Source organism: Zootoca vivipara, chromosome 6, assembly GCF_965207765.1.
Source record: "Zootoca vivipara chromosome 6, rZooViv2.hap1.1, whole genome shotgun sequence".
Classification (NCBI taxonomy): domain Eukaryota; kingdom Metazoa; phylum Chordata; class Lepidosauria; order Squamata; family Lacertidae; genus Zootoca; species Zootoca vivipara.
In genome coordinates, this window is record NC_142589.1 from 47,250,656 (window position 1) to 47,276,979 (window position 26,324).

General features: G+C 43.1%; 1 protein-coding gene across 1 annotated transcript; it reads left to right on the forward strand.

The window, feature by feature from the left end:
* Window positions 1–1,756: 1,756 nt before the first annotated feature.
* Window positions 1,757–26,006, forward strand: PLA2G15 (phospholipase A2 group XV). The gene is made up of 6 exons (XM_035119537.3): window positions 1,757–4,942; window positions 16,669–16,825; window positions 18,578–18,696; window positions 19,869–19,967; window positions 20,652–20,876; window positions 21,504–26,006. Exons 1-6 carry the CDS (start codon window positions 4,774–4,776, stop codon window positions 22,013–22,015), a joined length of 1,281 nt encoding a protein of 426 aa, XP_034975428.1. The 5' UTR covers window positions 1,757–4,773; the 3' UTR covers window positions 22,016–26,006.
* The last annotated feature ends 318 nt before the right edge of the window (window positions 26,007–26,324 follow it).

Sequence of the window (26,324 nt, forward strand, 5' to 3'; positions counted from 1 at the left end):
ACCACCAGCAGGCCCCACCCAGTCTTCAGCATCTCCCTCCATAGCTGCCAAGTTATCCCTTTTTTTAAGGGATTTTCCCTTATGCTGAATAGGCTTCCTCGCGAGAAAAGGGAAAACTTGGCAGCTATGTCTCCCTCACATGGAAATGGTTCCAAGAGTTAGAACAGGCATCCCCAAACTGTGGCCCTCCAGATGTTTTGGCCCACAACTCCCATGATCCCTAGCTAACAGGACCAGTGGTCAGGGATGATGGGAATTGTAGTCTGAAACATCTGGAGGGCCAAAGTTTGGGGATGCCTGAGTTAGAATCATAGAATCACAGAATTGTGGAGTTGGAAAGGACCCTGGGGGTCATCTAGTCCAACCCCCAGCAGTGCAGGAATCTCAACATGTGGAGTGGGGATGCCTGCCAAATCACTGCTGGAAGGGTATTTCACGGCATGGGACCAGTGCCCCTAAATGTCTGACTTCTAATTGAAACCATTTGAGCTTCTAGAACATGGGAAACAACAGACAGCGCTCCTCCACATCTCAGTGATGGGGTGGGATATAAAGGCTCAAATGAGAACAGTCTTGATGGTTAAAAAGTCCCATTCAAGGGGAAATGAATGTTTTATATTTTTTGAGAGTTGGGTAGTAGGTTTGAAGTAGGTTGCAAATGTTACCATGTGAAAAACTTGAAAGCAAATTCTGGTGCTCTTTGCAAATTTGAGGCCACATGGCTCACAGCAAAAGATGGACCTTTGGCTGTCCCCAATGAATCCACTAATGGTAGCTGTAGATTTAATAGTCACCTTCTTGCACAAAAAATCTTACTCAATAGACCTATTGCCCTGCATATGGTATGTACACTTTGTCCCTCTTGTTTGTTGACCAACATAGCACTGAATTTCTCCTGTTGGTTTGCTGGTTTTGTCAGGACTGGATTCCATTCCACTGTTACCACATGGTTTATGACTGACTAAATCCAAAGCTAGGAGGAACTGATTTGGGCTTTGTTGTTTGTTTGGATAGCAATTTGGGCCACTTGATTTCGGCCTAGTTTTCACTAACCTTTCTCAGGACTGTACCATTCAGCATAGAGCTGTGGGGGGGGGGAGGGAAATGGGACCGTTTTACTGCATTTCTCCAGGATGGGGAGAGGCCACCAGCTGTATTGACAACCTTCCCACCATTTTGCATTCTTTACCACAATGCCTCAGAACTACAATCATTACAGGGTGTTGTGTTTGTGTCTGTGGGGGGAAATGGTGGCTTCCACAAATAATGATGAGGATGATAATGATGACAAACAAGAGCTTCCAGAAATGTGTGATAGGACTGGGCAGGCCTGGCATCAGAAGCTGGTACTCAACACTACTCTGTCACCAACCCAGAGTGCCACCTCTCAGTGCTGGAGGTTGGGTGAATGTGACTAGCTCCTCCTTTTTTTGATTTTCCCCACACAATACCTCTGGGAATCTGACATGGCATCACGCCAGAACAATGCTTTTTTAAGGCTCTAAGGGCTTAGCAGGTGAATTGAAATGGCAGGTGTCAGCAAAATCACTGCTTGCCAGCTTGACCGGGTTGTTTTTGCTCTTGCTGCTCCCACCTGCCGCCACCAAGGCAAAGGGAGGGTGATGGGTCCACCTGGTTAAGGGCTGACCAAGGGCCAGGAATGGGTGGATCCCTCAAATGTAGTTTCTCTCAGGCTCATTTTCCAATCTTAAATTCAGTCCTCCACCCTTCCAGATCAATTTGCAATTAAAAACAGTCCCCATGAAAATTTACTAGCTTTCGGACTACAACTCCAGCATCCAAACACGGAGAAGCCTAAAGACAGAGACTTTGGATGAAAGCAATCATGCTTAGCACAAGCTGAGCCAAAGGGTTATGGTGCAAGGAAATTCAAATCAGTTTTCCGTGTTTCCAGCACCAGCTTATATCCTGGTTTGGAGAACAGCACGAGTCAGCTCTTAGGCTACATAATGAAGATTGCATACATGCACTTGTTTGAAACTTGGAGTTGATGAGCTAATAAATACTTGATTGAGGAAAAAACCTCAATGTCTCATGCTGAGCAGTCTCTAAATTCAACCACAGCTGAAAAGACAAACATCTTTCCTCATTAGCTGCTTCTAAGTTCAGTGGTTTCCAACCATCTCATTTTTTTTCCAATCAGTAGTTTCACCACATCTAGTCAGGGGAAGAGTCTTCCCAGAAGCCATATGTCAGCCAATCAGTTCCAGCTAACAGGATGTGAGTTTTAGTCTAAAACAACTTGAGGGTACCAGGTTGGCAAAGTCTGCCATATGGTAACCTGTTCCGACAAACATTAACGGCAGTTGTTTCTCCTCTAGATCAGACTGAAGTCAGGAGTTCCTATATAAGAGAATATGAGTAAGTCCTTGCAGCAAGTTGACACATCATGGAATGATCCTGACCAGTCTTTCACCTTTTCCGGGATGCTCTCTTCCATTGTCCCCTGCCCCAGATTTTCCATCCCTAGCTTAGGGAGTTTTTCTCTCCATTTTTCCTATTAGATGAATTCCATTTCTTTCATTAGATTAACAGAGTAAACCTTTCTTAAATTGTCTAGAAAGATTCCCTTATTATTTTTTAAATTAAAAAGACTAGCTTTTAAAAATTACATACATCTAGCACCACCTTAGAAGAGGCTTTCTCATATCTCTTTGGCCCACCCTACATTTCAGTGTGGTTTGCCCTCCCCTCCCCTTTCACAAAGAATCAGCATGGGGGCCCTGCCCTAAGCTAGATCTTTTATTTATTTTATTTATTATAGCATATCTATCCCACCTGTCCTCCAAGCAGCTCAAGGTAGCGCATGTGGCTCTCCCTCTCCTTATTTTATCCATGCAACAACACTGTGAGGTAAAGTTAGGTTGAGAACAGTGACTCATCCAAGGTCATCCAGTGAGCTACAAGGTTGAGGGAAGCTTTGAACCCTGCTGTCCCAGGTCCTAGTCTGACACTTTTACCATACTGGCTCTTCTAAGGCCTGCTCCCTGTTCTGTCTTTGGCAGAGGCCACATTGGTAACAAGCAAGGCCTTTGGGGCTGAGGTAAATTGAATATTCAAAGACCAGTGCCTGCCTGCCTGCCTGCCAGTCTGCCAAATACAAATTAGGGCGTGCTTACTCTGTTCTTATGTTGCAGTTTCACCTCTGACTCCACTAACAATGGCATAGCTCTTGCTCAACTCAAGATAGAGTCTTGTCATTTAAAAGTTTTTTTTTCTCAGCAAGGGCCTTCTGGGTTGATTAGTAGCTATCAGTGACCCGTTCAAGGCACAGTCACATGACAGAGTGTGGTTTAGCTGTTTACCCCACAGGAGGAATTGGACAAAAAAAAAAAAAAAGCAAAAAGAAAGAAAAAGAAAAAGAAACAAAAAAGAGGAACAGATTCCACTTTATCTGTTGCTAGTTAAACACAAAGCAGCTCAGCAAGCAGATTATGAAATAAGTCACATGCATAGAATGAATGAATGAATATTATTTCATTTTCCTGTTATATGAAATGCTTGGATTGGGGAGGAAATGGTGGCGTTTGGGGGCAGGAATAGAACTGGGAGAGATGTGGGTGGGGAAAAACCCATCTGGCTTCCAGGAAACAGTACAGAACTGATTACGGATGGGTTTACACTCCTACACTGTGATCAGGCACACATAAATATGATAAACTGATGTCAGTGGTATTTAGGTGCATCCTACTTTTTTGAGTCGCACCCAGAGCTGACTTTACCATAAGGTAGAATGCAGCTCCTTTATCAAGTAGAAATCCAATTTCGCTACTCTGACAATAACAGAAAAGTCCTTGCACCTGTATATGGAAGGGAGGGGGAACCACAGGTCTGGGGGTACGTGTGTCAAATACTGTACATAACTCCAAGCCTCTGCATCTGCCCCCTGGGGATCTTCCCACCCTTTAGTGCCTTTGCCAGGCTGAAATGTGTCCTTGAACCCAGATGCCTTTTGCTTGCCTCCCAAACAGCCCAATACATTCAGTATTCGCAGAATGCTGAATGTCAGCTGGGAAAGAAAAAAAATGAGGCCCCCGCCGGCCCGGCCCACTTTAAGCTCCTTAAATCTTGTTATAGCGTCCTGAGCAGGAGCACTTCTGTTACGGCAGGGATGGGGCACCAGTGCCCCCCACCCACAATATGCTGGTATCCTCCAACACCTCCTAGCCAGCATGGTCCATGATCAAGAGGACTGGCAGCTGCAAAGCTGGGCACCCACCGGGTCCTGATCCTTGCACTACGAGACGAGTGGGTGGACATTGCAAAACAAAGCGCGTTGCACCCGTCCTCGCTTGTAAAGTTGCAGCATATGCAACTCTTATGCTTTGAGACGGAGTGGATCTTCTCGATCTGCGATTGGTCTTCCCCGGCCGCGGGGAAGAAAGGGGGGTCGTGTTTTCTTCAACGTCTTGTTTTTGTGTGTGTTTTCTTTCAATCGACATCTCCGCTTTCAACTTCCCGTACTGAACTCGAGGGTAGGGAAGGAATAGGAGGAGCGCCGGAACGCCTAGTTCTCTCTCATTGGCTATTAAACAGCCGGTGAGAAGCGGATTGGCTAGCCGTCCCCCCGCTTTTATATAGGCCCCTTGACACCTCGCGCGCCGGCTCAGCTGACAGGCTCCGGCGGTTGGAGGAAGCTCGAGCGGGGAGAGGGCCGTTTTGTTTGTCTCGCGGCGGCGGCGGGGGGACTGGGACTCCGACTCTGATCGCTTTCGCGGCTTGCTCCTCCGAGGAGGGGCATGAGCTGAGGCGATGATGCGGCCGGCCGGCTCGAGGCGGGGTCGGAGGAAGTGGCTCCTCCCGGACGGGGCTACCTACCCCTCGCTGGCCCTTCTCTTCCTGCTGCTCTTCTGCTCGCCTCACGGCGCCTGCTGCCTGCCCCGCGGAGGAAGGCGCGCCCCCGGCCCCCCGGTCGTGCTGGGTAAGGACTGGCCCCTAAGGCCGGGGGGGGGGGAAGCGCGCGTTGTCCGTGTCGGGGTTGGAGAGAAAAAACGGGCACCTGTGAGGAAAGGTTGCCAGGGCTCCAGATTCCCCCACATGGTTGGGACGAGAAGTTTCCGTGGGGTTTGGGGAGGGAGGGAGGCACCCTTCAAAAGCCCCCCTGGCTATTCATGGTGGAGCGGCTGTGGGAGAGAGCGCGATGTGGAGAGACGTGGGCGAGGGGGGATGTGGGGAGCCTGGAGGTCACCCTCGAGCCCAGAGAGGAAGCAGTAAGTTCGGCTTTATTGGGTGGGGGAAGATATGCAGGCTTATTCTGTTCATGCCTTATGTTTGCACTTGATCTTTTTTTTTTATTAACGTGGGCTAACAGGTTAATTGTGGCCGAAAGTCGCACGGATCCCAAGTCCCCGCTGCATCACAAGCCCAACCGCACAGTGACCTGCGTTTTGGACTTTTAAGAGTGAAGGGGGAGAGGAGGGCTTGAAACATCCTGGAATTGCATGTCTTTTGGGATGAAAGTTATAGGGACTAGGGAGCCTGGGGATAAGCTTTGAGAGGAGGCAGTAAGCTCTGTGGCTGTAGGTAGGTCCCCAGCAATTCCAGGTAGCGTTTGGAAAGCCAGCTGCTGCCACCACCACCACCTTAGGTGTAGGTAGTCTTGAACTAGATGGACTAATGGTATGATTTGGGATTAAAACCACCAAACATGATGTACTGTATTTTAAAGGCTGTGTTAATCTAGAACTGGAAATGCACACATTTTAGTTCTTCAATGTTCTCACTTGGAGAAACCAACTGCTTGGTGCTATCCTAGACAGGCATGTGTAGGGGGCAGGCAGATGAGTACACTTGTGCAGGGCATTGGAGGGTTAACTTAAGGTTACCAGATTATTTTTCAATGAATCCAGGGACACTTTTCAACTACAATGGATTTTGTATGGGGACTGATTTGTAAATCCGGGGACTGTCCCCAGGAAACAAGGATGTCTGGTAACCTTAGGTTAACTGGCATGCAGTCTTCCAGGGGCCTGCCAGACTTATGCTGCCATAATGTCCAGAACGCCCCGTGCCTCCAAGCCAAATGGGATCTTAAGCAACTAACTACTTTGAATGCAGAAAGTCCTAGATTCAATCCCTGGCATCTCCAGATAGCACTGGAAATGCTCCCGGACTGACTCTGTAGAGAGCTGTTGCCATTCAGTGTAGACAATACTGAGCTAGATGGACCAATGATCTGACACTGCATAAGGCAGTTTCCTACATTCCACCCTGCATCCTAACTATAACTTAGTCTTAACAGCTAGGTAAAGGGACCCCTGACAATTAAGTCCAGTTGCGAACGACTCTGGGGTTGCGGCGCTCATCTTGCTTTATTGGCCGAGGGAGCCGGCATTTGTACACAGACAGCTTTCTGGGTCATGTGGCCAGCATGACTAAGCCGCTTCTGGCGAAACCAGAGTGGTGCACGGAAATGCCGTTTACCTTCCCACTGGAGCGGTACCTATTTATCTACTTGCACTTTGACGTGCTTTCGAACTGCTAGATTGGCAGGAGCTGGAACCCAGCAACGGGAGCTCACCCTGTCGTGGGGATTCAAACTGCCGACCTTCCGATCGGCAAGCCCTAGGCTCGGTGGTTTAGACCACAGCACCACCCACGTCCCTATAAAGCTATGTACCACTGTGGTAATGTTAACTTTAACCTCCTTTCTGCCAATGTGGTTTGTATCCAATTAAATGAAAAACAGTGGTCTTTCTTAAGTTAGTAATGTACATTGATTTCAGTGTCTACTCTGTATGGCCTAATAGAATACTACCTAGACTAAATGGATAAATAACAGGAGGTGTTGTAGTCCTATGCAGGTTACTGGTGTTTTTCTTCATTTGATTCTTCAGATATTTGGCCTAAGCGACATTTATTTTACACACACACACACACACACACACACACACACACACACACAGGTATATATATTGGCGACATTTATTTTTAACAAACATTTACAACAGTGATGCCAACACTTGATACCAATATTAAGGAAAAACTATGGCTTTTCTTATGCTGTGGGATAAAACCTGCAGTGAATAATCTATAACCCTAACATCCCACTGACTGGAACCCTTCACATATTTACCAGGGAATAAGTGTCTTTAATATCTACGGGATTTATTCCTAAGAACAGTTTAGAAGAGTTGTGTGCAAGGAAGGTGCCAGTATTCCCTGAGAAAGGATGTGGTGGCAGTTCATTTGGTAAAGATTCTACCAATAGTAGAAGCACCAGGAAGGAGGTATTTTGTGTTTTAGTATTTTATGAGCTGTTGAATTTATAGAATTACTCTGTTTTATACAATATACTCTGGGGGCAGGGGTGGGAGCAAAAAGGGAATCAAAAGCCATTGAGAGATCAAGTAATACTAGCCCAACATAGGTCTCTGTTAAAGAAGCTCAATTCAGTTAATATAAAGTCCATGGATTTCACCAAACTGTGTTCTTCACATACACAAATTGTTGTAGTTTTATAAGTAGGAAATAAAGGTAAAGGTAAAGGGACCCCTGACCATTAGGTCCAGTCGTGACCGACTCTGGGGTTGCGCGCTCATCTCGCATTATTGGCTGAGGGAGCCGGCGTATAGCTTCCAGGTCATGTGGCCAGCATGACAAAGCCACTTCTGGCAAACCAGAGCAGCACATGGAAACGCCGTTTACCTTCCCGCTGTAGTGGTTCCTATTTATCTACTTGCATTTTGACGTGCTTTCGAACTGCTAGGTTGGCAGGACCTAGGAAATACACACATCTAAAAGTGTATACTATGTTTATTTTGGCATTGGGAAACCTTGCCTGTTGACTAGATCTTGACCTGCTTCAAAATGAAACACAATCTTATTTATAGTACTTCTGTTATTTGTGTAGAGCAGAATGACAGATTAAATGTAGGCAGTGTTCTGACTCCTGCAGAATTTAATCATGCAGGTATGTGTTCACAGAATAGAAACAATAAATAGCTCTTTAAACTGTTGCATTGCGATCAGCCAAAAGCAGAGATTAGCTGTTATGGTGTCATTGAGACAAAGGCCGATTATCTTTTAATAATTTTCACTATTGTTTAAAAGGATATGTCATATTGAGAGACCTGATTAGCAGAATCAAATAATGAAATGAATTTACATGTGTGAATTTCTGAGGTCGTGGAGTGGCAAACAGTTTGCCTATCTATCTCTTTATGGAGATGAGCCTTTACCAGCTCTCTCCTTACTTGTTTTCCACAAAGGCTAAACAATGTGCTTTGACATTTAATCCAGGGCTGGCATCAACTGAGATAAAGCGACCAGTGAAATATCTGCAGATCTAATATCAGGCTTCAGCCACATGAGAAGTAAATGAGTTAAAATAAGTCATGTGCTAGACAGATGCTCACTATGAGGCTTTAATGCAGCTGCTAATAAATCCAATATGGGCAAGCAGATGGCAATTAACATATCTTGTTTATATGAAAATTAAAATAATATAAACAACACCCTGGTCCTTTGTTTATGGGAGCATTAATTTCCCGTTTCTATCAGAATTGGGAACACACCAGTTACTATTTTTTTGTGTCTTCCCATGACTGTCTGATCTCAGATGCAATACAATCAACTCACAACTTATGAACCAGTACAATCGCAGCTTTATGTGCTTGGTGGCTGGCCAGCATGCAGATCACAGATCACGGAATCAGAGTTGGAAGGGACCCTGAAGATCATCTATAGACATAAGGTGGAGAGTTTAAACTCTCTTTCTGTGCTGGCTTTTCCATGATGGAGAGAGCTTTTAGGCTGTTTTCTTTGCTTACTGGGCTCTGGGAAGATCTTGCACAGGCTCTGGGAGCCACCTGGAGCCTGTGTGAGAGCCTTTCAGAGACCGGTAAGCAAGACCCAGCTTAAAAGTGTTCTGCGTTGCATGAGGGACAAGGGCTGTTCAGCATGCCAGCTCCAGAAAAGTAGAGATGGTCATGCAGGTGGGGTTCTGGGATTGTTCTGGCTATATGCAATTTCACCTTTACGTGCAGCCACCAGAACCCAGCTCCCACACAAGTTGCGAGTTAATTTAAAGGAAAAAGTAGATATGGAGGAACCCATATACATTTACAGCTAATACTATTAGACACTATTATAACTTCTTAGGAAATTGCTCTTGAATTTTGTTTAGCCTTTTTGCTACCAAGTTTGGAGTTGGAAGTTCAGGTGCACGCTGAAGCATTCATTAGTCACTGCTTTGCAGCAAGATCTAAATGTATTTATTTTCAGTTTTTTTGTTGAACAGAAAATGATAGAGTATTCTGGTGTGGTCACGTGTCTTAAAGGGAGCTTGAAAGTAACACTTGAGCATTTTTATTGTAACTTTGAGTTCTTGTTTTTCACTGCTGTTAATAGAATTGTAGAGTTGGAAGGGACCATGAAAGTCATCTAGTCCAATCTCCTGCAATGCAGGAATCTCAACTAAAGCATCCATGACAGATGGGCATCCAACCTCTGCTCCACCTTCTGAGGGAGCCCACTCTACTGTTGAACTGCTCTTACCACCAGAAAATTATTCCAATATTAAGTCAGAATCTGCTTTCTTGTAACTTGAAGCCATTGGTTCGGGTCCTACCCCCAGAGCAGGAGAAAACAAGCATGTTCCATCTTCTGTGTGACAGACTTTTAGATATTTGAAGAAGGCTATCATATCTCCTCTGTCTCATTTTTCAAGGCTGAACATATGCAACTCCCTTAACTCTTCATAAGGCTGGTTTCCAGACTCTTGATCATCTTTGTTGTCACTGTTCATTGCAGAATTTACATAGTAGGCCTACAACATAGTTTTAGTAAACTGTTTTCCAAAATTTAAGCCATTTACTATTTACAAGTTTTGTTCTGCAAAACACCTGTGAAATGAAAAACATCAGCGACAAAAAATCCCACAAAATCTATAGATTCTTGCAACTGAGCTTTCCCCCCCTTTTGTCCATTGTTAACTTGTTGGGGTAGAGAAATATTCCATGTGGTTTTCCAAGCCAAACCTTCCTCCCAAAAAGCAACAAAACCCAGCCCAGGGAAACAGATAACATCACACATGGCTTCATTTTGGGACATTTTGCCACACCAACATATTTAAATTGACTTGGGTAGAAAAAATGTCTCATGGTACCCCAAGTCAGTTTGGGAATTGCTGGGGACGACGACGACTGCATAACTACTTGTGTTCGTTAAAACACACTACTTGTGTTCGTTTCTTTGGGTTCCTGTCTTGCATCACTTTGCATAGGTTTTATCTCTGTCATCTATAACCTACGCATGCAAGTGCATTTGTTCCTGTAGCAGGTTGTTTACATAAACAACCATGCCCATCTCATATTATGGAGTAGAGCCACATTCTTTTTTACTTGGTAACTGCTTCTTGGCCACCACCGTTCTCTTGAATAATTGTAATCTCTTTACTTGACTTAGTAGGATAAGAAGCTTTCTGTGATCCACTTGGTCTGTTCTTCCTTCTTTGAAACTAAATCATTGCCTCTCAAACTGGCAGTTAGCCATGGAGGTAGTTGCAGGTGGAGGTACAGAACACCTTGTTAGGAAGATTAATTTCAGTGATAAAGTTATTATTGACTGATTGCCCCATGAATTAATGTATAGCCACAGCACATTTGTGATGGCTAAAGTGTTGTTAACTTTTAGTATGAGATGCTGAGCATCATTTTGTAGTGGACAATCTTGTTACCACCACCAGTTCCTCCCATTTCATACATGTCCTTGGAATACATCCACTTTTGCATTTTAAAAACAATATAATTTACCCACACTTCATGTAGTTTGCACAGGAGAATAGAAAGTTAGGCTGTGCTCCAGTGATATTGTCTACCGGAACTGTAGCTTCCTTCTCCATATGCTTCCTTACTGTTGTACTATTCATTGACTTTTAAGTCCTTTTATTGATGTTGTGCAATATTCACATGACCCAAACCTGTTATTTTCCTACTTTCTACAGTTAGGAAGCACTATCCATACTAACTTGTCTGCCAAGGAATGTATAAGTTTGGCAAAAAGTCCTGGGTCACATTCTAGGGGCTCATAATTTCTCATTGCAAGCTCCTCCATTGCCCTGTGCAGGAACCAGTAGAAGAAAAGCAAGGAAGATCTTTAGTTTTCTGTTGCAACAGTGTCCCCACCCCTTCCTCTGCTGCAAGGAGGTGAGGACCCACAACAAAGGTGTGTAACAGCTTTTAAAGGCTTTAGAAATTTCCTGATCCCTTAGCGTTGGACGTTCGGCTTCCAAAAATTGGAACACTCACTTCTGGGTTTGCGGCGTTCAGGAGCCAAAATGTCTGAGTACCAAGGCATTCAACAACCAAGGTCCGACTGTACAAGCATCAGTCTACAACAGAAATTCGAGAGCGTGGCTTGTCACCTCTTAATCAAAATACTGTACCTGATAATGCTTGCTGATTGCATTATCCTGACCTGGGCTGTTTTTTAAAATGGTAAATAACCTAGTTTCTGAAACCATTGTTACAGACCTCCCCTATTTATACACAAAATATGCTCTTTTGACAGATTTTGAAGGATCTGTAATTGAATAGAAATACATGGAAAGGTTTTTCCAAGACACTTCTACTGCAGAAGAAATATTTGAGGTCATTAAGAGAGTCAAGATGAGTTTGGGATTGCTATGTGTACTCAGCTGAAGTGTATTTATTTTTTCAGGGAATATTTCCTATTTTTGAAAGGTGAAAGATTTGTTTTCTGTGGAGTGGGCCTGCTATGTGTGTGCACCTTAAAATTATTATAATATAGTTACAGTTGCAAGCGGGAAGGACTTATTCTCAGGCAATTTGCTAGTTGTTGTATCAAACTGTATCTGGAACTTGACCTCAAGAATATTTGCTTTTAATTTTCGTCGCAGGGCAGCATGCTTGGACATAGTGTTTTTTAGTCATAAAGGAAAATGCCTGACGGGCAAGTATTTCAGACTTTTGAGTACAGTGCCAAGTTTTGTAGCAGCTGGAAACAAAAGCTTATTGCAGCACATTAGTGCATAATCTATGTAGATCCAGATCCAGTTTGATACCATTCGTTTGAAACAATACCATTTTCAGTCTATAACTCCTGCTACAAATTATACTAACGCAAGCTTTGCTCTTGGGTAAGCAAGTAGGTTGGACTCGTATCAAGGGTAGTGTACCATTTATAAACATTCATAAGGATCTCTTTGCTCATTCTGCTATGTACTACTTATTTAAAGGAACTTCAGTGCTTTTAAGCAAACCGTTCAGCTTTGTTGTTTTTCTTTTCATTTACATTAATTCCTAAGGGGGGTTTAAGCAAGTACATTTTAGGGTCAGAGTTGGTTTGCTGGATCACTTACAAAGGTTTGAACTGACTTTTTGCTAAAATCTTAAGAACTTAAGGGCCAAACTACATGCGACAGCAATGCAACACAATCCACAGTTGACCATGCACAGTTCCTAGGAAGCCAGCCCAATGGTCAAGTTTTAATATGATGTGGGCCAGATGTGGATGGGGGTGGGGTACTTAACGTTTCCCTCCTGTGGCGTTCACACAGGGCCCCCGGTCGTGACTATTGACCCTGTGTCACACTGCTCCGCTGCCACCCACCAGGATCCCCTGGTAAATAACTGAGTCTCAGTCAGGACTTAAGTTAAAACAAATAATCAAGCGTTTATTTTAAACAGCAACAAGCTTTAGGTATTAGATACACTGTTACACGTTATCCTCTCAATCTCAACCCTGTCTTTATCTCACTCTAACTCCTCTACCTCACCACCACCAACTTCCACACACCAACCCTCACAACCACCACTCCCAACTGCCAACTCTAAACTGCCAAACTGCTCCCTGGGCTGTGTCTTAAAGCCCCTAAGCTCCACCTCCAGCTTCCTATTGGTCAGCCTGTTATCCCTTTCCCCCCTCCTGCACAGTCTTATTTCCCCAGGAATGGGCAAACGCCACACCTCCCTAGCTTCATTTCAGCTGTTTTTAACTTTGAGGTTTAGATTGCTACTCAAGATGAAACACTGAGAACAAGTGGTTAGAATGGGGGGTTGAGAGCACAGGAAGGGCCCAGCACTCACTTGACATTTATGTGCTTTTTGTAACAATTGATCAGCGATCTTCTTTAGACTCTGGCCTGTCACTGTCAGATGTAGTTTGCCCCTAAACAAAGCTATTTGGGTATTCATTTTCTTAAGCTCCTACTCTGTTGTTTGACTTAGGTTGGCAGCTGGGTGTCTGTGGCAGGGTTTGTTTACTCGTGCACTCTTCTGAGGAATCTGCACATCATGTGACTGCCCGTCTAGTCCTAATTATAACATAGAAGCTTCTTGCAAAATAAATAACCCTGAATTGTAAGCAGGGCCATCTTAAGCACATCCAGCGCCGTGGCGCAAAGGTCCCTCCCTGCCACGCTGCCGCCTGTGCCCCAGGAGTGGTGGTGGTGGGGCAGCGGTCAAATTAAATCAGAGCCACCTTCGCTTCCCAAGCAATGCCACCCTCCCTTGCAAAAAGCAAAAGGGGGGGAGTGGGGAACTCTACAGTGGCTCTTTCAAGCTCTTTTGAAAAGTTCCTGAGTTGCTCTCCTGCCTGACTTTTCCCTCTTGAGCCCATCTGTTGATAGCTGCCAATGCACCTTCCCAGGGTAGCTAACTAAGCAGAGAGAGAGAGGCTGTGTAAAATAGTTGGGGGGTGGGGGGGGGTGGCAGGGTACTTCTTCCCTAACTGGTTTAGACTCGCTAGCTGGTGGAGGGGACAGTGGGAGGCGTGAGTTCCTACTCCTAAAACAGCTACTAATTCTCAGCTGGAGATTAAACGTTTACTCGGGCAGGAAAGGAGCATGCTTGGAAGTTGATCATTCTTTTGCCTTGACCCATGAACGTGGTTTATTTTGTTTTCTTTGGGGGGGGGAGCAGGGAGAGGGTGTTGGAATTCATAAACGCTTATTTCAGATGAAACAGGAGCTTTTTACGCACCCACGGAAGCACACGCCCCCATTTCAAATACCTTGCAGCAGATATGTGAGAGGTTTCGGACTGGGTTGGCGGGGTGGGGAGGGGTTGTTAGTCCGGATCCAAATCCAGAGTTACTCCTGCTGTGTTGTTGGGAGCCCTGAAAGGGCTGCTGGGCTAAGTAAAGACCCGCCCACCCCTGCTGAAGAATGTATGGAAAAGACCCACGTCCCGCCCCCTCCAACCATTGCAGGTACTACTCACTGAATTTCCATGGGGATTTGTCTCTCCTCTGCCCTTTCCTGAAGAAATCAGACTCCCAACCCATTGCAACTTCACTGGCCGAAGGCTGGCTCCAGGGGGTAACCAGATTGGGCATTTTCCAGGGCCCCAAGACCAACTTTGCACAGAGAATACTAAAGGTTCGTCCCTCGGGAGCCGCTCCCACCGCCGCTACTCCTGTCGCTCCCTCAGGCGATAGCGGCTCGGCAGGCAGGGGATTCCCGCAGCCGAGGGAGAGGAGGAGGCGGAGGAGCCATAGGGCTTAGTGGCTCGTTGCGCCCCTGAGAGGCCAGCGTCCTGGCGCAACGAGCCACTAGCCCCCATGGGAAGGACGCCTCTGATTGTAAGTTGTTTTATAAACTCTTCATCTTGTTCAACAGTAATGGGAGACTTTTCCACGACTCCTGGGAAACAGAAGCTGCAAAAATAAAGAGTCCTATTTCTTGGAATTAGAGGTGAAAACTTGAGAACTGCCCACCATGAAGAAAACATGCTCAAATCCATATATAACAGGCGGAGGGAGGGTGAATCAAGTTCTAAATCCCCATCCAGTTTCCAAGTGCAAATATTTAAGACACTTACTTCTATCAGATTTTTAAATGCCTAATGAATGGTAGCTCCATCTGTCCCCCCCCCCCTATTTATGCCAATTCTTCCTTCAGCTCCTTGAAACTACGGTAGTTTTGGTTTATATAGTTTCTTTCTAGGTGGGAAAACCTTCAAGATTGCAACATTGGAAAGAAAATGTTTTTGCTAGGGTGGTAATTCTGCATCTACCTTTTTGTCTGCTCTAAGAATAGTACTATTAGTAAACACATGAGATGCATTTGATTGTGTCTTCCAGCCCTGGATAGACGTCTGAGTCAAAGCAGCAAACAGAGATGGGGAAAGCAGTCAAACTGTCTGGCATGTGATCTTGTCTAGATAATACATGAAACCTTGAGAATGTTTTTAGGAGAAGGTTGCCTTGCAGGCTGGCTAGTCAGCATCCATTAATGCATATGTTGGGTGGTGGGCGTTGAAGAGATATTTAAGGCTTATTTGCCGTGGTGACTTTCCAGAAGCCTCAGGGACCACAGACTGCAGCAGCCTACCTTCTGACATGGCTTGAGTTGCTGGGAGCTCTTGCATCTGCTAGACATGCACTAGGAGTGATTTGTGGAACAAGTAACAAAGAATCCCCCCCCCTAAAAATGTGTTTTCCTTGTAAAATAGCTAGTGAAAAGTAAATGAAAAGAAAAAAGTGTTCTCATTTAATGGAGTTATCATAGTCTTGATGGAAATGCAAACTAATATTGAAGAAGTGCCTATTTAGCAGCTATTTTACAGGAAACAAGCATATTTCCTTACATTGAGTCCAATGTGATTGAAGTTCCTGTATTCATCTTCAATATTAAGTGAAAAATCAGTTTTGAGGGAAGTGGCTATAATGGTCTGTACGTATACAAAGCAATGCCAAATACACTTGTCCATGCAGTTTTCATTCAACCTAATTTCAGAAGCAATTGAGATGATAAAATATATCACATTGTGCTGTGAAAAGAAGCTGAGTTTCATGACTGTTGAATTCCATTCTCCATAAATTCTATCCAATCTGACATGAATGCTGCTTGCTTTGGGCAATGTAAATGTTTGGAAAGGCCTGGGATAAGCATGAGGAGGAGGGGCTGTCTTGCATATGCAGAAGTGCCTAGAACTCATTTTGTTTTTATGTTGTGTATTTTTGTGTTTTTATACTGTAAACCACTCTGTGATCTTGGGTGAAGGGTGATATACACAGTTAAATAATATAAAGAATGAATGAATGAATGAATGAATGTGGATCTTTTTTGCATTCTTCCTTTCCTTCAGGTCAGAAATAGTATAAAATTAGCATAAAGCACAGTTGATGTGCATAATAGTGGAAAATATGAAGCAAACAAAAATTGTGATAAATAAGCTGACAAATAGGTTTTGTGTAATGTCGGTAGGAGGTTCCATGAAAGGACTCTCAGTTGCAAAATCTTTTAATAATAATTTTGAAGGCACTTTTTTCCCTTGCATAGTTAAAAATGCATAGTGTGCTAAAATAGTTTGAAACAGTCAATTTAACTCCCATTTGTTGAGATAACAAGTCTCTCCCCCACCAAACTTAATCTGTACTCAGAAGTATTTACATTTCTTAGAATATCAAGCATCACAAGAGTGCGATAATTCTTACAGGTGACTAGCTACGGTCAGCTGACAGGCTTGGAAACCGAGTACCGTAATTTCCAGGCTACTTTACAATAGTGCTGAGGCCATTTCTCCACAGAGCTCTAATTGCTTTACAGAGTGTAGCATTTTTTAAGTAATAAAACCTCAATGCATTTTAAAACCAAGTGTAGCTTTGGGGTGGGAGTAAAAAAAATGCCTGAGCAAAACTGCAGTACTTGATGTAACTCTTCCCTTCCTTTTACTGTTACAGTGCCAGGAGATTTGGGTAACCAGTTAGAAGCAAAGTTGGACAAACCTTCTGTGGTGCACTACCTCTGCTCCAAGAAGACAGAAAGTTACTACACATTGTGGCTCAACTTAGAACTGCTGCTTCCTGTTATCATTGACTGTTGGATAGATAATATCAGGTGGGTCATAGCATTGTTAAAAGGACTTGGTTCTGTGTAAAAATGGGACTTAAATACTTTGATTCTTTTTGAGTAGCAAGAAGTACCCAAATTGTATGAGATCTGTGGACATTCAAGCTGAGATCCCAAACCACTCAGAAGGCAATGTAGGAAAGTCAGAGGGATCAGAATTCAAATCCTGGCTCAACTATGTGTAGCAGCCAGAAAACTATGAAGTCTGTAGTGCAGTTTGTCACTTTCGAGGAACACATATCCACAGCAGGAAACTACAGTAATTGGCAGCAGGTTTAGGCTACAATCAAACAGTGCAAAATATGTGTACGTGCAATGCATGAACTACATGGATTCACAATTTCCCATTGCAGTATAGGAAATTTGATTATGTGTGAAACAGAGAATCATTTAGTTCAACCCTTGTCCCTCTGAAACAATTTTCATGGTGATTCCCTACCAGTTACTCACATGGTTTGTGTTCTAAATTTTGTTAGCAAAGTCTGTGGCTTGATATGCTGTAGGAATTGAGCCAGCATTAAAAAGGTGGTAGTTTGAAATTGGCAGGAATCCAGTCATGAAATACTACCTGCATACATAAAAGTTTAAATAGCTGTTGAATCATAGGATTATAGAGTTGGAAGGGACCCCAAGCATCATCTATTCCAACCTCCTGCTGTGCAGGAATCTCAGTTAAAGCATCCATGACAGATGACCATCCCACCTCTGATTAAAAAGCTCCAAAGAAGAAGAGTCTGCCCCTTCAGAGGGCATCTATTCCACTGTCAAACAGCTCTTACTGTCAGAAAGTTCTTCCTCGTGTTTAATCAGAATGTCCTTTCTTGTAACTTGAAGCCTTTGGTTCGGGTCCTATCCTCTCAAGCATGAGAAAACAAGTTTGCTCTGTCTTCCATGTGACCACATGAATAAACTGTTATCCTTGAATTTGCTTGTTACTCAACTTGCATTATGCCTTTTTAACACTTCATTGCTGTCTTGTATTGCGTATCAGAATGTTAGCTATCAGTTAATGATAAATTAAATGGTTCCTTGGACCCAGAGGTCTCCCAAAGAGCAAACACTACAAATGCTATATTGCATCCATTTTCTTATTGACACAAGTCTGTAGACCTCATGTTACCAAGGCATTGGTTAACATTTCTCCACTTACCTGCCAGAAGAGTCAAAGCAGAATGATTAATTACCTTATTTGCTTATGACAAGAACATATGTCCAGCACTCAAGTTGAGGACATTAGCCAAAATCATCAGGTGCATTTTAAGGCAAACTGCTGGAACTCATCTACATTACAGGGAGTGGAGGAAGGGAGAGCTCCAGGAAGGGGAAAACTGTATGGCAGCAAGAACAAGGCCAACCAATTGTTTGCAATTATTAGACTGGGCTGCTTCAGATAGTACCTAGCAGCTAAGTGGATATTGTTCTTATGCTATATTAAGTCTGTCTAAGAAGCTTTGTTGAAATATCCTACTTAAAGTTGTCTTACCAGTCTCTTAACCCATTTTGCTAAAACTCCACTTATGGCTATATTAGTAAAGAAAGCTTATCTCTTCCCTCTAGACCTGAAGTCTAGAGTATGCTGCAGATTGGACTTAACACCTTACTGGTTTAATCAGTGTATGTTTGTGTGCATCAGAAAACAAGTATTCAAAGTCCATTTGTAGTGCACTTTTTGTGTACCTGATATTCAAATGTATAGACTCCCATTCAAATTTTGGTCTTGATACTGATATTTCCCCCTAGGCTAGTATACAATCGAACAAGTGGATCCACTGGGCCACCAGATGGGGTGGATATCAAAGTCCCTGGATTTGGACAGACTTTCTCCTTGGAATTCCTTGACCCTAGTAAAAGAAGTGTTGGTATGTATTTTTACCTAATCTGATCTCATTTGGACTCTTGGCAGTGGTAGTGTCAAGTCTCAAATATACATGCATGAAACATACTGGCAAAACAGTCCCTTCCCATAAATGTCCTTGGACAAAAACCACAATAATCACAGAGATGGAGAATAGTTCCTGAGAGTTATTCTCTGTGTGCCTTTGTTTGAATTTTATGGAAAGACCTCACACTTGTCTGACTGGAAGGCATGGGAAAAGAACTAATCTGTATTATACATAGGCCCAAGTATGTAATTTGGGAAGGGACATAGGAAGCTGCCTTGTACTGAGTCAGGATTTTTCTAGGGTTTTAGACAAGTGTGTCTCCTAGCCCTACCTGAATATGACGAGAGATTGAACCTGTGACCATCGGTATGTAAAGCAGATGCTCTAACACTGAGCTATGGCTGTTCCCAAACTTGCCTGTGTACATATTGCCATTTGTAGTGCACTCTATTTGATTTAGAATGCTTCTTCCTTGTAGTAAATGTAACATTCAAGTCTGATATCAGAAACAGAAATAACATTGCCACATGGTGCCAGGGTTATTTAGATGGCATTTCTTGCCCTCACCCTTGGTGTTAACTTTCAGCCTTCACTTCCTTGGGAACAAAGTGGAAATGTGCTCAGCCCATTATGGAGGCAACCATGTTAAACTATGTTAGTTATGGAAACACAGTTCAGTACTCTACCAGCTGCTAAGGCCAGTACCATCTCACCTGGCATTAGAAGGTCAGATAAAACTTAAGCGGAATAAAACCTGACTGCGTCAAAGCTCTCATCTCTGAGAGCTCATTTCCAACAGCTGTGATCATAGGTTCTTTAGGGTCTTCCTGTGGTCATGTACCCTTATAGATGAAAACATAGAGCAAGTTGACCACTCAGGAATTAACATTTGTTGGAGCATCTTGTCCCAGATGGCTTGAAAATGAATGTCATCTCCAGATTGTGATTTCAGAATTGTTAATGAACGTAACTGACACTGTAATTGTTTATAACTGAAGACTGATTAATTTGAACAAATTAACTGATAACATGTTGTAACCAATATGGGAGTTGGCTTAAAAGGGCCCTGAAATTTTAACGTTACATAAAGGGCAGTGTTAATTGGGCCTGTGGTATCATTGCAATTCAGTTTCTTCTTTTGGCCATAGGTACCTACTTCTATACACTGGTGCAGACTCTGGTGGACTTGGGCTATCAGCGGGATGAAGATATTAGAGGCGCTCCCTATGATTGGCGGAAAGCACCAAGTAAATAAATCTTCATCTATTGGGATTAGGGTTACATGAACTGTGGCTCATGCAAACACACAACTTGTGGTAATCAAGTTTTTCCAAGGCTTACAAGTTCAACCTATTTAGCCCCTGATGCAACTGAATGTCACCTGATAGTTAAATAGTTACAGGGTTGTTTAAAAACAAGTCTTGGTGACATTTCTACTCCATACAGCCAAGATGGTGCAACAAGCCAAATTGTTACTGAAGAGCTGTGCTGGAATCCTGGAGGGTAGATGTTGATACAGGGTGTTGTTAAAGTCACCCACCATCAGTGCAAATCAGTGCTTTTTAATGGGGCCATTTCACATTTTTAGTTCCCAGTCATTGAGATGCAGAAGTCAAGTGGCGTACATGCATGTGTGAACAAAGTCATTCTCTTTGCAGCCTGTGTCAGATTATACAACCAAGACACACTTTCTTTAACTTAGACTCATAGAATTAAAAACAAACAAACCTGAGAAGCTTTTGTCTTGAATGTTGGGGAGCTAGTCTGAAAGGGTTAGGGAATTATGGGCAATGGGGGAAAACCTATCCAAAACGGTGCGCACGATCTACAACTTTCAGTTCAGTGTTAAATGTTTTAAATAAAATGACAATAGAGATACTGAATAAGCTCATTCAGTTAATGGGATAAATTATCTGCCTTCCTCCTTCTAGATGAGAATGAAGACTATTTTGTGGCCCTCCGGAAGCTGATAGAGATAATGTATGAAGAATATGATGAACCAGTGGTTTTAATTGCCCATAGCATGGGGAATATGTATGTTCTCTACTTCCTCAGCCATCAGCCTCAAGACTGGAAAGACAAATACATAAGGGACTTCATTTCACTTGGTGCCCCGTGGGGAGGAGTGGCAAAAACTCTACGTGTTTTAGCATCAGGTAAATGTATCCAGCTTGCAGAGGGAGGGTTCCATTAAAAGGGACAGGGGTTTGTGGTGCAACTTGAACATGTCTAGCTACATCTAGATGCCCTACTGTAATAAATAGCTACAGGCTCCTAAAACCAGCTTTTGGTTGAGAACAACCAGCCCGAAACAGGCACTGGAGGACAAACAATCTTTGAATTTCCAGGATTATTGGATTCTATAATTGTGGGAAGCTACTGATGGTTTTAAGTACTGGTGTTGTTCAAAGCCAACTCCTGCCTAATTCTAAAGGTTGAGAGGCAGAGTCCTTAGATAGCAGGTAAGATATTTATCTGTTATGAAACCATCAAGCAATCTCTCAGGGTAAGTCTGCAAGGTTTTAGGATTACATGAAGTTATTTATATTGTATGACAGTTTTATACGACAGTAGTTTTCCTTGGATTATGCCATCTTTGGCATCAAATATTTTTACTGTTTCCCTCCATGTCAGGGCTTGAAGAGTACAACCTAATAAGTGTAAAATGACAACATTCAAACGATACTTTAGTTTTGGTCTGTGTAATGAGTTTATAACTACTGCATTATGGGTTTATATGACAACATGTGATCACTAACCAGACAATACTTTTAATGCCTCAGGTGACAATAATCGGATCCCTGTCATCAGCTCCCTTAAGATCAGAGGCCAGCAGAGATCTGCAGTGTCAACCAGCTGGTTGCTCCCTTACAACTACACCTGGTCTCCGGAGAAGATCCTTGTCAGCACTCCATTTGCTAACTATACTATTCAGGATTACCAAAAGTTTTACACAGACATTGGCTTTGAGGATGGCTGGCTCATGAGAACAGAGACTGAATCCTTGGTCTACAATATGATTCCTCCAGGGGTGCGCATACACTGTCTTTATGGTACTGGGGTGGAGACCCCAGAGTCATTCTTCTATGACACCTTTCCAGACAAGGATCCTAAGATCTTTTATGGTGATGGTGATGGAACAGTGAATTTGCGAAGTGCCTTGCAGTGTCAGAAGTGGGTGGGCCAGCAGAAACAGAATGTGACACTCTATGAGCTTCCAGGGAGTGAGCACATTGAAATGCTCTATGATGCTAATACAATTTCCTACGTAAAAAAAGTTCTCTTTGGCTCATGACACAATGCAGAATACCCTCTTCTGACATGACACTTGAAGGGCCTTTTAAGGCAGGGAGGAAGAATGGCTATTTTGGACAACCCTATTTAAAGCCTGCTTGGCTTGTTTGGGCCTTGTTGGAAATGTTGCTGTCAATTAATGATCACTTGTCTCTTTGATTAGTGCTCATAACACACTGTGGTGTCCTACATACAAAAGGCTCATTCCAGCTGTATTTAGTGCAATCCCAGTGCCCATCTTTGTGAAGAATGTGTTGCGCTTGTTCTCTGGGATGTGGGGAAGGGCATAGTTGAGCTATAATATAAATAAAAGAACAATAACATAACCTTTTCTGAAGGGTTACAAGTTCTGGGTCAGTGTTCCCAGCAGGGAATCTAGTATTAAGTGAAGTCCCGGCAGCAGCTGTTTGGTTTTATTTAAGTTGATGACATCCAGCCAGATGAGTATTGTTCATGAAGAAAATACAGTATGTCCCTGAGCTCCAGATAAGATTTTCTAGCACAAGCTGAACCCTTTAACTTGATTCTTGCTGGAGCAAGTTGGAGGTCAATGGCTGAAGACAGCAAGCTTTTCTTTACTGCTGTAACTTGGAGATTTCCAGTTGGCTGCAGACCTAAGAATTGACAGGGTAGATATTAACAATGGTCTTAAGGAGATGGTCTCTGTTTTGTTGTGATCAGTTGGCTGTCTCTTGAGTACTTGCCAACCTTTGTTCAGAAGCCAGTGCTGTGACAAGTGCTATTTTAGCCAGATGCCTTCCTTCCATGATCTGGAGTGTCTGAAACACAGGCTGCCTTTCAGCAAGGCTTAGCATTTTAGAGCAAAATAACAGCCTAAACTGTTCTTGTTACTGGAGACTTCTTACGGATGGAGCTGATAGTAAAGCTAACTCTTCCCAGAAATTTTGGTATTGTAACTTGGTTGTCGTGTTTCATTGGAGTCTCCTTTTCTTGTACTGTAATCCTCTTCCAAATTCTATTTCCTTGTCCCCTATGGAATAACAAAATGGCATGGGGCAAAGCTGCTTACGTTCCTGATTCAGGAGTGTAATGTGCAACCATAATTGCAGGAAGTGCCCGTAAAAAAGCACCAACCTTCATCTGAGGCAGTGCTGGGCAGACTGCAGAGAGAGAGAGAGAGAGAGAGAGAGAGAGAGAGAGAGAGAGAGAGAGAGAGAGAGAGAGAGGCTCAGCTGACCCCATAATTGCCCGTTAGCTGCTGGGTTGGCCATCTATTGACAATCCCTCCTTCCAGAGCAAATGGTTCAGTATTCATTCCTGCTGCTTCTGCCCACCCAGATAACAGCTTGTGACCATCTCCTCAGTTAACTAACCAGCATAAGTGTCTAGCCAACATGGCACAACTAAACTCTCCTGCCTTGAGCTCAGTATACGTTTGGGGTACAAGTTGCTGCATCGTTATCTATGTCTGCTTAGTCCCTGTGTTGAAACTTTAAAAGCACCCAAAAGGGGGAGTACGTCAATTGTTGATGTCATAAGGGACACTTGTAATAGGGGGCTGACTTGAGATTTGTGCCAAATACTCCAGTTTGAGAGTAAGAGTGACCTGGAAATCTGAATTTTGTTCTGAGGAACTTATTTTGAGCCTGACCTCTCAGTAAGCAAGTGCACAGAGCGACAGATGTGGACACCTTTACCATTCGTATTTTTCTAATCTTCAGACTTTTTTCCTAACTAGACAATGAGATCACACAGAATCTGCAGTGGTAGCTTACAGTCTGCAAATATATTTTCCTGTGACTGGTATGATGTAACATTTTTATATAGTCTTTGTCAAGCTTTTAGGTTTTCTAGATTGTGTTTTGCTACATTGTAGTAGTTTTAGCATAATATTGGTCCTCCAAGAAACAAAATGTTTTATCAAAGTATTTATTGCCTTATGGAATGTGCAATCCTGTTCATCCAATTTCCTGCTTTTCAGTAATGCCAGTAACCATTTTAAAAACAAGGCCACTGGTGGTCACTGTGGGCATGGCAATAACATAACCTCTGAAAGTTTCCAGCAGACATTGTTCTACGCCTTGCACTCTGAGAGTGCCTCCTCAAGCCATGTCTTTGTATTGTCAGCATCAATCTGCTTCTGTTTGTTCTGTAGCTGCAAGTTTCATTTGGGAATGCTTCTGATTGCAAATCTGACTTGCTAAACTGACACTATACATAATTAAGCTCAAAGATTGGTTCCACCCTGTCTGTTGTTCCCCATCCTACCCATATCAATCTTATGGCCTCAAGGTACCATTATGCTTGATGCCATGTGGATGGCTGGGTCCATGTGGGTGAAACTGGGTTCCTTTTCCCTGCAGAGTTATTTCTTACTATTTGGCCTCACACATTCACAGGGAAATCCACATTCCGCACAACATCACTTTCATGGAACATTCTGAAGGCTAGGGCTTGCCTTAATGGTCTGTTTAGGACAGGAAATGAGTGTGACAGATCTTCAGAGACTTACACTTCATATCCATACATACATATGGCACTTAACAGTGGAACATAAGCAAAAGCACATGTCTCTGATTCCTGAGTAGGATCCAATTTAAATTACAACACAGGGAGTGCCAGGCTGGGGGAGTGATAGAGGTGAAGGTAACAAGAATGTGTTGATTTACTTGTGCTTAGGCTTAGTTTCAGTTGGGGATGAGGACTAAGGGGTTAAACCAAAGGCCACATGTATATTCAGAGCACGCTCCTACTGTATGTGTGCCTTCCATGTTTTGGCCTTGCATCATATTGTCCAGTTGTAGTTGGTAACTGGCATCTGTTGCTGTGACTTCTAGCCCCATTCTTATGTGCCCTATAATACTTCTGTCCCACCTGCATTTCATTCTTAATACAAAATGTCACCTCTTCATTTCTCCCTTCTCATCTGTCCCGATCAATCTCATACACCTGCCTCCCGCTGTTGATTCCAGGCCATTGGTGGTTTATTAACCAATGCTTGTGCCAGCTGCCTGCTGTAAAATTAAATATGGCCAAGCATCATTAGCTGTCCCACTGGGGCTTCTTCTGGTTATGTCAGTCTTTCTCTTCTATATTTGGCTTTGTATCATATTGTGGCTTTTTTTGTTATGTTTTTATCCTTTAACTGATAACAGAATGGGAAAAGTTATATTGGGTTAGATTTTGCCATTTCTACCCACCATTTAACATTGTGAATGATAGTTATTCATAAATTCAGTGGTGAAGTACTGATTGAACTGGAGCTTCCTGTAGATCATAGCCAGGGAGTCACAAATTGTGCAATTAATCTCCCGAAGCTCACATTTTTCAAACAACAATGTGTCTGTGTCCCTTTTTCAAACTGCTTTTGAAACTAGAGTTTTAAAGCATTCTATTTATCTTGGGAATCAACAGTTCAAAGTCAGACTTTAACTGGGCATGACGATCCTAAAATGTGTCTTTGGGTTCTGGTTGCTGCTGTCAATCTGTGAAAGCACATGAGAGACACATTCTCCAACAGCTTGCCTCTTCCCGCTTTCTCTTGGTACCCCCAATTATTACAAATGTGTTCATTTTTCATGTCCCTGCAACTTTGCTCCCCAAAACCAAAATACTTTTAAGGACCAAATGCTCTACAACTGATATGTAGAGAGTGCTGGACGGAACTTCAACTACTTAAAATATAGATAGATGCTGCTGCTGCTGCAAGGTTTTAGGGCTACTATGTGATTCTGCTAGAAAGAGTAGATTTCACCATTGAGCAATAAGTGAAAAGGAGTTTGCAGGCCAAAGTCAAGAATTCTAGCCATGAAGCTAGTTTGTGGAGTACATAGTGTTTGAAGTGTTCAAAAATTCAGGGACTGAGCAATTACTTTGCTGTTCTCTGCTTAACAGTATTTAATATAGAACACTGCCTGGGAAGGCCTGTTGTTTTTATATATACCTTCCTCTTCGTGTGAATGAGTTCAGTAGATTTCTGACAATTTGATGATCATACTTTGATAACATAATAAAGTGAATCAAATGCTAAATGTTTCCTGTGCCTCTCTTTTGTGCTTTTCAAACACAGAATATTTAACAGCAGCCGTCTGCTCTACAGCATACACTTTACAGACCTTGCCCAGAGAGCTCATAACAAAGAAGGGCACTGTAGGCGATGGACAATACCCAACTGGCAACTGGTTGGTTCACTCTTTACCTATGCATGCTCTGAAGGCTCATCATCAGGTTTATTCATGTGCTGCTTTTCAAAATCATGCGCAAAGCAGCTCACAAGGACAGAGAACAGATTGACCTACAGGTACAACAAAGCCATACTAACAAAAACACAAGTTTAGGGAACATAGTAT